At 40.1% G+C, this 14135-nt stretch overlaps 1 protein-coding gene and 1 long non-coding RNA gene across 4 annotated transcripts in view; one reads left to right on the top strand and one right to left on the bottom strand.

Moving 5' to 3' along the window:
* The window catches only part of sntb2 (syntrophin, beta 2), a 34240-nt gene extending 23642 nt beyond the window's left edge, over positions 1-10598 (bottom strand). The window contains exon 1 of the mRNA XM_023397399.2: positions 9638-10598. Within this exon, the coding sequence (XP_023253167.1) occupies positions 9638-10367 (730 nt within the window). The 5' untranslated portion in view covers positions 10368-10598. The remainder of the gene's footprint in view (positions 1-9637) is intronic.
* The window catches only part of LOC147817179 (uncharacterized), a 22287-nt gene extending 11033 nt beyond the window's left edge, over positions 1-11254 (top strand). For all 3 annotated transcript variants that reach the window (XR_015436591.1, XR_015436590.1, XR_015436589.1), the window contains exon 3: positions 6038-11254. This is a non-coding gene — a long non-coding RNA (uncharacterized LOC147817179). The remainder of the gene's footprint in view (positions 1-6037) is intronic.
* The last annotated feature ends 2881 nt before the right edge of the window (positions 11255-14135 follow it).

The raw sequence follows: 14135 nt of genomic DNA, 5'->3' as shown, positions 1-14135 counted from the left end.
GGGGCAGTACATGTGTGTACTTGTGGGTCCCCCACATTCACTGCAGCATGTATGTATTTCTGTGGTCACAGTTTTTACTAATCCCTCTTCATCTTTTGCAAATGCAAACCAGCTTTTATTGAAGTGGGATTTTACTTTTCATTCTCTTGTTTAAATCAGTGTAGATACACTGTCGTATTTACTTCATAGTTGAAGCTACAGAAAATGCATCTGCGGCTGTTTTCATATAGTCACTTTTTTAGGTAAAAATGACAAACTGCTTACAGCTTCGTCAGTTTTTTTTATTATTATCTGACATTTTAAAAGGAGCAAATTATGAAAATAATAATCAGATAGATCATAAATGAAAATAATCATTAATTGCAGCCTACAGCTTAGTTAGTAACTGAGAATAAATCTCCAGTTTTGGACAAATTGAATTGTTACTGGAAGTTTTCACCTGCGTTTATTGAAACCCTGAGTCATTTTTAAGTTGTTCTAGTAGGAAATGAACAGGTTACAAACATTAACATACTAACATCTGCTCCATTCAATTGTCCCAGTGAGTCATGACAGTGTGACAGTGCCAGGACACAACTGAAGCAGCTAAATGGAATTCATCCATTATTTATTTTTACGATGAATTTCACACCAGTGCTTTTCCTACAGTGGCGTGTCAAACAAGACATGAGCACTGTTTGAACATTTCTCATATTGGTGCCAATAGGATACATTACTGATACCAAAACAAGTCTCTTTTTACACTTTATTATTTTTGGGAGTATAAACATGATTTTAAGGCCCTGCGCTCCCTAACAGGAGTTTTCTATATTTTTGGCAGATTAGATCTCTACTCAGGTTGAAAGAGGAAATAATGGGAAGTGTCAGTGGAGATACCAAAATGCTCCGCCCAGAGACATACACTAAAGCTAACCAGAGAGTGACGTAGATGTAAGCAAAGCAGTCTGTACACACTTACAGAATCACGAGCTCTAATAAGCCAATACAAGTGAAATCCTGCAGCTGGACAATGTGTCCTTTAACCCCCACACCCTCCTTTTTTTTTTTTTTTTTTTTAAATTCATCATATCTTGCCAAACTGCTAAATGCTGCTAATTTCTGATATAAATCAGGAAGTACCTGATGAAAGAAACCATCTCAGAAGGAGCACGCCTCTCAAGTGCTGCTGCTGTTTGAAATTTTAAACTGGAGTATTTCATTTATGTAAGAGTTGATGGGAGACTCTCAGCATGATACCCAAAATCATATCTAAATTTTCAAAATTTAATGTAGATCTACCTTAAACTAAATATTCACTTCAAATTGTGTAAGTTCTGTATCAATAAATTCTTAATATTATTTGATTAAGAATCAAAGCAACAACATTGATCTGGATCTTTCAAAATGAGTCACCTTGCTCAGATAGACTGCATGGCAGTGTAATCACATACTATTGTGGACAAACTCTCTCTCTCTCTCACACAGATCATAACAAGAAAAAGTATTCCCTTGATCCCTCAAACACAGAGTCACACCTGCCCCCTCCTCTTTGTTGTCCTCTAACCTGGATCAGAGGAAAAACCTTTGGGAAATCATGCAGCTGAAGTGTAAACACAGGAGTGTTCTCATCTGCAACAACATGCTGTAATATTTATGGAATTACATAAATCAGTTTTCCAAAGGTCAGTGTATGGCCTCAAAGAGTATTTGAATATGTGTGCCAACTTTTTTACAAAAGGATAAAGCAGATTATAAACAAAAATAATCACATTCATCATTCCCTGCAGTAGTGCCTGTTCAAGATTACAAATGTCCTCCCGTCGTGTCGGCAGTGAGGACACACACTGAAACAAGGAAAGGAAGAAAAAGCTTGATGCTTTCTGCTGTGGTGCAGATTCACAAACCAAACAGAGTCTTGTGAGTCAATTAAAGAAATAAAAAGACAAAGCTTCCTGTGTGACAGGATGCTGGGACTAAGGTCGACAGACAGACAGACAGACCTTACACACCGTCAACAGGCCAGTCACAGCTTACAGGCTGTTTGAAGGGGACTGATGCGAAGGAGACAGAGCGCAGGAGAAACGGTGGAGAGGCCAGTGCAGGTTGTAGCAGTTAATCTATTTCTTCTGTTATTTTACAATTAAAGGCTGTAACTAACAGTTACTTTTATTATTGATTAATCTAACCAGCTCAAATATCGCAATATACGATATTATCACACACAATGTTTTATGTTTCAGTTGTTTTTTTTTTTTTGTTTTTTTTTACATATAATTATAATGTATTTTATGTTTTAGGTGGTCCAGTGGTTAGCAATGTCACGTCACAGCGTAAAGGTTCTGGCTTCAAACCTTTTAATTTTTTCTTAGCTTTTTTTTTAAATTGGGTTAGCTTAACATATAAAAAATATTATTTAAGATGATTTTAATATTGTAGATTTCTATAAAACTTCTGAATTTTTATAAAACAAACAAACATATTTGAATTTGACAAAACATGAAATGAAGACTTGGATTTTACTAAAAATGTCAAAGTTGTTGCTTTTCTCATCTGAACTGTGGGTGTGTGACTATTAGCAGCCACACATACATTACAAATATACAAATATTACAAAAGTGCATTTTTTGTTTCCATCTTCAGGCAGCATTAACTGACTTTAACATAACATAATAATAACTTCTAGAGGCTTGTATTCTTATGAACGTATTCTAATCTAATATTTAAAAAGCCAGTTGTTTTGGCATCAGCCAAACTAATACGCACAGACCTAATTCATATTTAAGTTTATGTGACATTCCAGGGTTTTACTTATAATTCTCTTGACAAGTGGACACCAGAGACATTTCTGCAGATTAATATCAAAGGTAGTGAAGTTCATACTGAGGCAGAGCTGAGGAAGTGGCGTGCCCTATTTCAGGCTGTACAGACTCATGCTGCGTGGCAGATCTCACCCCGTGAGGACACCAACCAACACACTAAACGAACGGTCGGCTAGTTTCGGGGTGCGGAACAAAAGAAAAGAACTGTTCTTCGTCAGGCCTGTCCCCGTTTCATCAATAGCCTCTGTGTCTGGTATGTGCTGTTTTTATTCCTCCAATTACTCACACAAAGGGCTCATCCTACATCTCCTCCTCCTCTCCTGCGCCACTGACCAGCAGCCTAATCCAATAAGACACAAGGGACTGCTGCAGCAAACTTCAAATAATCATTTAGAAATATGGGATATTGTGTCTGTCAGCTGAGGGGAGGGGGATTAAGCAGCAGTGTGTCATGTCTAGGATATGTATGCCATGTGTTGGTGGGGCAGTTTAAGAGGAGCTCATTCATTCAATCCTATGGCCTTAGAGAGTGAAACCACAAGCAACAGACCTGAACTCTGACCAGGTGACAGCGCACAATAATAGAACATTTCAAAGAACATCTATTATAACAAAGGCTTTAAAAAAATGAAACAGAAGAAGGCAGGTTACCGCACTTGAATCAAGGAAATGACACCTGATTCTTGAAAACTTTTAAAACAAAGTCCATATGTGCACTTGGTTTGAAGAAATAATACTTTAATTTGGTCTCAGTAATAGACTACATGATGGACTAGTAATGAATTATTTGCAGATTACAACAATAATGGGAGAGAAGATCCCAGCTTGACTTGTTTGTTAAAAATCAAACACATTGCACTATATTACATACAAAATATTGTGTGCTAGAGAAATTAGCTTGGAAGAAACAGAAAATCTTGAGTAAACAAACTTAAGAAAATCAAGATACAGATAAATTTTCTTGAAAGAACCTTATTATCTTTTGTTCCAGCTCAATGTAAGAGCTGAGTTTTTGGTCACTTGGGGGCAATAGAATCATCATAGTGAAAGATATGCAGCCTTATGCCGTGGTGAAGCATGCAGGATTTCAGCATATGATTAAGTAGTCGAAGTACTCGAGCCAAGGTATAATATCCCCTACCGCCTTCTGCTGTACCAAAATATCCCCTAGCTTTAACCTAAGACTGTCACAAGGATGTACCTAATATCACACTGCCTCATTATTTTTCTTTTACTTGACTACATGACATGTCCTTGAGAATAACTGATTTTTTTAAAACTGTAAATGGTCGATTATTAGGCTATATATCTTATGCTGATGTATGGTATTTCTGGACTGTAAAAAAAATATTAAAAAAAACAACGTATACCGAACCGGAAACCGTGACCCCAAAACTGAAATACAAACCGAACCGTGGATTTTGGAACTGTTCCACCTCTAATATACATTATCATTGCTAACGTTATTTAGGATAACATTCACACAAAATTGCTTCCGTTCACACAAACTACATTAGCGTAGATTTGGAGTCGTGTTTCTGTCCAACTGATGAATACAATATTCACTCATTCACTCATCATTCGTTTCTAAAAAGGGGATATTGTAAGTTACAACTGGAAAGTGACGAGACGGGCTGGGGCTAGCTATTTAGCATGCTAACTTCAGTAGAAGAAAAGACATGATAGAGACAAGCGTAACTGTCCACCTCTGGAGACAGCTGTTGGTGAGTAAAGGAATGAAGTTTGATGCTGAACTTGCAACGTTTCTTCCAGACTGGTAAGTAAACATCTGTTAATGCTAACATTAGCTAAGTAGCAATAGCAAAACTTACATTTAGCTCCTTTAAAAAAAGACAAAAAATAAACACCATGTTCACCAGTGGGACTCTAACTTTGTCTGTCTGCCTGTGTCAGAGGTTTTTTGCCTGCTTTTGCTGAAAATAATCTTGTTTTGGGGCAGAAAACCAAAACAATGAGCTGAAAGATGCTATTACACAGTCACTTGATCCATTGATAATACAAACATATTGATTAGTGCAGCTGAAACATTTAGTTTATCTTCACAGTGGTATCAGATATTCTGTCCTGTAAAAACCGAGCCCACAGGTCGTCTGTGCAGCAGGTTATTATGACCCATAGTTAGGTTTTGTTGCTAGGCGACATCTAGTGGTCGTAGTAATGATGACAGGAGCAACGGGAAAAGTGCAGTGACGTAGTATAAAGAGGGACAACGTCCACGTCAGGAGGAGGTTGTGGTGGATGGATGAATATGACACAGGAGAACAGTGTTCGATTCCCATGTGAAACTAGCTGTTTATATTGTAACCATGACAACAAAGACCATGTAATGTTAAGGAAGTATTTATTTTAACCCAAATCATGATCTTACCCTAAACCTACCCAAGCCATGACCATTATTATAGTAACCATGGCGACAAAGGTAGGAAGGCAGCTGTCGGTACAGTCCGTGTGTTTATTATGATAATCATGACAACTGAGGTCTGTTACGCCTGCCGCCCTTGTGGCGCTTTTTCAAGAGACACTCCTATGGGTCTGTCAGAGGGTTGAAAAAATATTAGTGTGTCAACTTTCAACCAACTTCTCTAACTTGTTAGTGTGCACTCAACATCTGGAAACAAGTTTAATAATCTAGCGCAAATGTTGATTGACAAGATTATCTCTCTTGGAAAAGCAGATTGAATCATACTAAAATAAGACAACGTGACTTTGTAGAATTTCCATTTGTGCTGAGAAAACAACACATGATTGAGACCGATAACTTGATTTGCAGTGTAAAATAGACAAACCATCTCAGGGCTCAGGCAGAAGTTTCATTCAAGAGCTTATGCTGGATATCTACAGCCATGTATAGAATGACTGGGCCAAAATTAGATTGCAAACCCATTCAGGCAATATGCTTCTAATAATTTAATGGTTTGGTCACAAGGCTCGTTAAGAAACAGAACTGTACACCTCTAATACATCCATCACAGTCTATGATGTGCTGCTTTACTCTCTCCTCCTTTATGCAGCACCAGCAATAAAACTGTGGCGCAGCACGAATCACGGAGCCGCAGAGGTGTTGACCTTTGCCCTAAATACACACATGCGAGCGGAGGTCAGGAATGTGGGGCGCCTAGGCTAATTGTGAGAATATCTGGGGGTTTATGTATTGTGTACACGGCACAGCAGTTTGGAAAATCGAGCCTCGTTCTCACTGACTGCCGTTTCTTTCTCAGAACAGTGGGAGCCAAGCAGAGACAGAGGGGAACTGGGGAGGAAGAGCCGGTCCACAAACAACAGGCTCACTGCCCGTCAAACTGACAAACAGTGACAAGCAGCTGATACATTCTTCCACACAGAGGCCGATGTCTGGACTGCGGCTGTGGCAGCAGGAGAGGCACATCCTCCCGTCTGTGTCTGAGGGCTGCTGGAGAAGATTTTTACACTGATGTCACTTGCAGGAGGCCAAATTCAACCGGGGGTTTTAAAATGATACAAGCACTTCCACTGTGTTACAATCTGTTTCATTTGTCAACTTAAGAGATCTCCATCAACCAGCTGAAAAACCAGTAACCGAGTGTAACAACACAATATTTTGGATCATGTCTTATTAGGGAAAACTGATGTTGATAGCATTTTTACACTGAGCCTCTGGGTTTCGGTTTGATTTAATCAGCACAGTGGATGACTTAAATGAGTCTGTCACGTTCTACCTTGGTTTATTTTGGGAGGTACAAAACAGGCCTCATTTTGACTTGAGTGGAAATGTGTCACACATTGATTAGTTCCTACAATTTGTGCTCTTCAGTATTCGTCCGGCGTTCATTCCAAACCATTAAACACTGCATTTGGCTTGAAGTTTCCAGACCCCGAGGGCTCTGTGGCCTCTCTCCCCCCAATTCACTCTTTTTCCACTTTTCTAACCATTAAACAGTTCAACATTAGCGCAGTTAATATCGGAACTCTCCATGGAGCTCTGCTCAGCCCCATAATGAGCCACTAAGTATCTCCTGGCTAACACATCTCTCTACTTACAGCATGCTACCTCCATCTACAACAGGTATGTTTTACTTTGTATGAGGCAGGTTCTTCCATCTGAAGTTTAGCAAGCTTTCAGGCTTTTTGGCTGCACTGCACCTGACAGAGTGATGGAAGTTACACCAGTGATGAGCTGGCCAAGTGTTGGAGTTTCCGCCAGTGGCCATAACTCTTTCAAAATGATTTGGTGCAGTTTTGGCAAGTTTACAGGCAGTGTTGCCAACTTGGCGCCTTTGTCGCTAGATTTACCGACTTTTCAGGCCCCTTCAGTGACTTTTTTTTTTTGTTTTAAAGAGCACCTAGCAACAAATCCAGCTAATTTTTGGACAAACCTTAGTTACTTTCCATAAAAGAGAGTCTCCAGTATTGGCCCACAGTCACAAGGTCGGACGTTCCCTCCACAGGCACACCTCTCTATTCCTTTCACTCACTTTCTCTCTGAGTGATCATTTTACACGTAAATATAGCCAAAGATCACAGCTCAGTCTTTATCTTTAACTTATGTGTTTGGTGATGTTGTCAGACGACATTGTGGTTATAAAATCGGGATTTTAGCAACAGCAGAGTAACAGAACATGTTGTATTAATGGGCTGGGTTTCAGTCAGTTTCAAACTTGTCCCGTTGTCTGACAACAGAAACAGAAAAACAGGTCAACGAGAGCAGCTTTATTGTGAAAAAGCTGTATTTAAATAGTGTATATGTGAGCACAGAGAGGAGAGAAGCAAACAGATCAAGAGCTAAAACCAGCTGACACTAACTGAACGCAACAACACGATGACATCATGAACATGCTAGTTAGCGTCATCTAGTGACATTTAGTGACTCCTCCAGCAGGTTTTTAATAACTTCCCATTGAAAGCGGATCACTGACCACACACAGTCCAGCCATATACTACGTTATGACCTAATCTTGTTGATATGTGGATAGTTCTGTGGGATGCATGTCTGCACACCTACTAGAAACCTTCCGCAGACCTTGCGTGTGGAGCTACTAATGTGAATACTTTGCACGTGTGATGCATTGATAAGCACTCTTGTAGACAAAACAAGTGTCAGTAGCCTATTTCCAATATCAGATGATACCAGCTGGTGTTTTGTAATTGAATAAATGCGGTTTATTGAACTGCAATGATCAATGTTGGCTAACTGGCTAATAGATCATAGCCACTATTCCAGATTATAGTTATGGATATCGCTTATTAATTTACATTAACTTACATCTGAATTTGTGTTTGTGGAGATAGGACGAATGTAAAATATTCAATCTGCTTTTAGCTCTGCTTTCATCTCCACCAACTCCAGCACTATCTGACTCTGTAGCTGCTGAAGTCACTAGGGCTGCACAATATGCAAAAAAAATCATATTGCGATTATTTTGGCAGATATTGTGATTGCGATTTCAGTTGGAATGGTCGTTTTTGCATTTTCATTTTCACTGAAAAAAATATAAAAATGATGATGATGTGATTGTTGGTCTTATACCAGACAAACGTGTTCCTTTACGTCTGGATAATATGATTTGCAGGCCGGGGCATCTCTGTAGCACCACAACACTCACGGTTTGAACAAAGCACAACTATGTGGCACATTTTACCTTTATGAAAAAAATCCGATTTGGATGTTAGACTTGGTCATATTGTGATTTTGATTATATTTCGATAAATTGTGAAGCTCTAATAGTCACTATCTGAGCCTGTCTGCCATTTAGTGCTGTGCAGGCACAGGTCACAGGTGAGATAGTGTGGATTAATGAAACAGCTCCAAGTCTGAACCATACAGTAAATATTCAGTAGACAAAAAAAATCAATCAAACCAGGATAAATCTAAAAACGCTTCAAATGCAGTGAGTAAAAATGTATGACCCTAGCCTAACTTTTTACACACAGTAATTGACACAGTTCATGTATTATATGGTGTTTTGTTTCATATCCTTGTTCCGTATGTTCCATTGCAGTTGTGCTTTGATACACTTCTGCTTTAAAGTTTCTGATTTGATTAGATGTAATTGGTTACATTGTTCTCTAACATGTTCGTTACCACACAGATCATTTACATGTTTTCCTCTTTCTCTCTCCTGGTCAGTGTCACTGCAGTCACACGGAAACAAATCTCATCTTCTCATGCTGACATTGGCCTCTTATCTTTAGCAACCCACAGTGATTCAAATACACAGAGTATCTAACAATGTATCTGACTCTTGACTGTGACCACAACTGTGGTTACTTTCCTGTTTACACTAATCAAAGGCTCTCTGTTCTGTTGATATCACTTAAGCCCCGCTCCTCCTCCTCCTCTGGCCATAGATCAACTAGCACTCTGTTTGTTTATGCCTGTGTGTCTGCAGTTGTATCATAATTGTTGTATTATTGTTACAGAAATAATTATTTGTGTGGTGAAAGTTACAACCCTCAGAACATGTGTGGAGGATCTGCAAAGTTCACCAAACTTCTGTGGTGGTAGTGTGCATCCTGCTGTCCTTTATTCAAAAATAAAAGTGGTGTCCTGGTGAATAACAAGGTCATGCAGTCACTTACAATAAACCTCAAGCTATTCTTGTTTTTAATATACTGTGCCACTTAAACTGTGTAAACATGTGACATGGTTTAAAACTAATTTATGTTTTAGTCTCTGTATGAAAATCTACTGCAAGTTCATTTTATGTAATAAGAAGCGCCACACCTTTTCTAACCAAAGTGACATCCATGTAAAACGGGCTAATGCACAGAGGTGTGCACCCACACCACAGGAGTCTAATCTCGGCCTTTGCAAATCCCCGCTCTCGCGTTGGCCAACTTACCCTCAAGCGTCACTTCTTTCCCTGCCTTCTTCAGCGCCTGGACCGCGAGGTCGTGTGTTGCTTCCCGGAGGTCGTTCCCGTTCACCGACAGGATCGCGTCGCCCACCCGGAGAGCCCGGCTCTGGTCGGCGGCGAGGCCCGGGAAGATCTTGGAGATGAGGATGGGCATCCGGTTCTCGCGCCCCCCCTTTATACTGATCCCCAGCCCGCCAGACTCCTGTTTGACAACTCGGACTTTCCGCACAGCTTCCGAGGAACCGTCTAGATTAACGGGGAAGTCACCCTGTCTCGACCCGAAGCTGGACCCGGGACTGCCGTAGCTCGAGCTGGGACTTCCAAAGTCTGAGTTTGTGCCGTTATTCGGGTACTTCCCAGGGCTGTTTAGACCATAGTTGACGTCGTATTGACCCCGGTTGACAACTCCGCGCCCCGGGCTGGAACTACGCCCCCGACCCCCGTGGTTCTGGCTCTGAAGTTGGTCTTGACCAGAGGACGGACCGCGGCCAGGGTTCCCCGGACTCGTTCCCGGGTCGTTTCCGTTCGACATGCCATTTCGCAGGCCCGCCGAAGAGTTGTTGTAGTCCCAGTGACTGCCCCCCTGTCCGGTTACCTCCGCTTCGGCCGTTAAAGTCAGCGTTTCGCGGGTGAGTTCAGCGGCCACACGGATCCAGCGGTCGCGGAGCAAAAGGTCCAGTTGACCGTTTTTGTCCGCTCTGGTCCAAACTGCCATTCCTGGACGGTTAGCCTGCTCAGAGGCGGGCCGCTCTCACACTAAACTCATCATCAACTTTTTCCTCTTTTCAGAGTGCGCACAAGCAGCGACTAGGCTACACCGGCCCACATCGACACACCCACTCACACTGACTGCAGGGAGAGGGGGAGAGAAAACAGCAGTCCCGAAAGGAGGGAAAGGAAAAAGAAAAGAACAACTGGCTGTGATGGGCCAGCCTGAGAGGGCTTGTTGTTGAGTTCAGACTCTAAAGCTGCCCGACTTCCACTGTAAAGTCAGCGAGAACACCACAGGAGAACAGCCCCTCAAATCTTTCAAAATAAAAGACATAAGAACAGGAAATGTTATTCCTACCTTTTAATTGTTTTAATTTACATACTGATGATACTGTTGTTGGTCTTAATTATTTTATTTTTCTAAAGGTTTTACTTCATTCGTATCATTTACGTGTCGAACGTTTTATCTTTACACTATCACGTAGTTTTTTGTGGTTGCAACTTCCTTGATAACTTTTTTGTTTGAGTTTTGTGCAGCACATTGTGCTTCCATCTGGAATGAAATGTGCTGTATAAATAAATCTTTGTTTAGTTGAATCTGTTTTGGGAATGAATGAATGAATGAATAATAGAGAAACGACCCAAACAAAAACATCTGCAAACATCTGGTGAAAAAAATTCTGGATACACTGATGTTCTTTGAGGCATTTAGATTGGTGGTTTGTGAAGGAAACCCATTAATGTCATGAGTCGGATTTAACTGCAATCAATGTAATTATCTGTTCTTTGTCTGCATGCTACATGTGCTCACGTTAGAAAAAGTCAGAGAGTCAAAAGGCAGGGTTGAGATGCATCAGTCTCCCAGGTTTTCACAAAATAAAAATAATAAAATAGTACAGTCTGAGAAAAGATCAGTTAAGATTTTTGGTTTTCAGGGAGGGAATTCATGTGTTTCAGCTGCACAAAAAAACAGGCTGAGAGGAAAGAGCACAGATAAGGAACTGTTGTTATTAATTACATGTGTATATTGTATATTGTTATTGTATATAGTACTTCAACAGTATTTCATCTTTAGATTCTGTTTCTATTCTTATTTTATTTCTCATTACATTTCCCCCTTGAACTGCTATTCCTGTGTGCTGCTGTGTCGAATTTGAATTTTCTTTATGAGGGATCAATAAAGGTACATATCTTATCTTATCTTCTCTTATCTTATCTTATTTTACCTTATGCTATCTTAGCTTATCTTACCTTACCTTACCTTATCTTAATCTCTAATAAAATAAGAGGTTAACGAAACAACACCAAAATGCTGTATGAGCTATACCATACAATATCTTAGGCTTCAATTATGTGGATCCAAAAGAAAGCAACACAGAGTGATCACAAGTGGACCTTAAAGTCTACATAAGAAGCGTTTAAATGGTAATGAATACACGTTAACAAAAGTTTGATAGGTTAATACTTTTATTTTGGAAGCAAAATCACCCAACTTCCGTTTTCATGCTCTCTAACTCAGGGCGGCTTCGTGCAGCCTGTCTGTCTGAAGAGTGAACTCAGAGCCGGATGACAGACAGTCGACAGCCAATAGACATGTAGACCTGTAGATTATTTATTCATGATGAAAGAGGCGGGGCGTCCATTACAGATCCCCGAGTCCACGGGGACAAAGCCTTCTTAAGTTCACTCACTGTGGTGGCTCTTATTATTGGACTGTGCTGCTGCCTACTGTTAACTTTGTTTTCATACTGTGGAGGATTTCAGTGTCACCACAACTGCTCTTTTGCATCACCCGTAATCTGAAGCTAATTAGTGACATCGTTAGAAAATAGTTTACTCTTCATTAATAAGGTATCAAAATCAATTTATCAGGGTCACAGACCAGTAATTAAATCATCAGAGGAAAAGTGAGGCTGTTATGCTTTGTTTTCCTGTGATTACAAAATAAAGTAATATGAAACAAGAAAACATTAATGATGTCATCTGTGAACATTATTTTCCTGAGCTCATAAAATAATTTCCTTATGATCACAATGAAATTAATATTAAAATTATTTACCCATCTCCTCTGTGACCTAATGTTGACAAATAACTTCTTCAATTTACAGGTGGCTGGACAGTGTAACATGTCCTTAATGCTGATACATTAGTGGGAAAGTTCTTGTATTTAATACATTTCTCTATTCAAATTTTTTTTTTTTTTTTATGTGGCTTCATGTAGATGGTCACATGGTCACCAGGTGTCATTCAGCAGTAAAATCTGGGGCACAGTAAAACACCATCCATCCATCCATCCATCCATCCATCCATCCATCCATCCATCCATCCATTACAGACTCTATCTCCAGTGGAGTCAAAACATGGGTTCTCGCCTCATGTGCCTTTGTTCTTCACCACCAGCAGAGCTGAGGCAGAATCACATCCCTCAGCATTTCAAATGGTCAATTTAACCTTCATACATTTTCTATGAAAAGAGCTCAAGTGCTGCAACCTGCAAGCTGGAGCAGCTCTTTCTACACACACACACACACACACAGACTGCGTTAGACTGGCAGCAATGAAACATCTACAGTATCAATATAAATCTATACAATGATCATACATTTGAATCAACATCTCTCTAAAAGTTTCAACAAAACCTGAACATGAGAACCTTTATGAAGGTTGGATTTAGTTCAGGGCTGCTGTGTTAGACTGCATCAGTTTTAGCTTGGTGGAGCCAATAAACTGGCCACTCTGTAATTATCTGAACATGACTTATGTCCTTCTTATGGCACAAAAATAAAGAAGAGAACCCCATCCTGTGTAAACTAACGTGTTCAGCTGAGTAATAGAAAACCTCATGATCCCAGATGTAAGAAACGAAATGAAAAGGGTTTTACAGCTCATTAAGTGAAGTTCAACATTTTGGAAAACATGCTTTTTTTGTTTTGTGGCAAATGAGAAGATGAACACCCCTCTCATGTCTGCATGTTAAATATGGAGGCAATCACCTTAGCTTTGCATCAACACTGGGAGCAGGGGAAACAGCTAGCCTGGCTCCTACTAATGAACACCACAACATAACCTCCTCATAAAACCACATACTGTCTTTTTCATATTTCTGTTTGTGTATGGATTAAACAAATGAGAGACAAGGTGTTAATCTTTAAACCACACAATGTATGAATTACCAGATGAGTAGCTGTCTGAGGAGCGATCAGCCATCAGTGATCTGGCTGTCAGACAACTGCATGGGTTTCTTTCAGGTCAGAAATTTCAGTCAGCTGTTTGCGATTTTAACAGCTGTTCCACGGTTTGATTCCCCCACATGGCTGCTGTCCTGTTATAAACAGTAGTTAGCTTGTTTTAATATCGTCATGGCAGGCAGGCACATCTAGCCACCCTCACGTTGACAGCAAAAGAAACAATGAGACAGGATAAACTTGCCACCATAATGTTACCAAAATAAAATAAAACAAATAAAAACAATATATTGTATTTGAAGTGTTGCGGTTAAAGCTTGAATGAAATTTTGCTTCTTCCAGGGCAGATGTTTGAACTCTGGAGGCAGCCATGTTTGCTCCTTCCTGTCTTTGTGTTGAACTCAGTTGTAGATGCCTTCTGGTTCTCTTGATGTACAGGCACTAGAGAGGCGCTGACCCTCTCACCTTCCTCTGAGAAAAAAAAAACCTATTTCTGTAACTGGTGAATCCCACAGCAACAGTGAAATGCTCCACCTGCCTGAATAAGTATGGTTGTGAAATAAAGTCCTGAACCAGAAAGCTGGAAT

Source organism: Seriola lalandi, unplaced genomic scaffold (assembly GCF_002814215.2).
Source record: "Seriola lalandi dorsalis isolate HSWRI2012SDOR001 ecotype SW California unplaced genomic scaffold, Sedor1 jcf7180002055008, whole genome shotgun sequence".
Taxonomy (NCBI): Eukaryota; Metazoa; Chordata; class Actinopteri; order Carangiformes; family Carangidae; genus Seriola; species Seriola lalandi.
The sequence above is the reverse complement of the archived record's forward strand: the minus strand, read 5'-3'. Positions and strand labels throughout refer to the sequence as shown.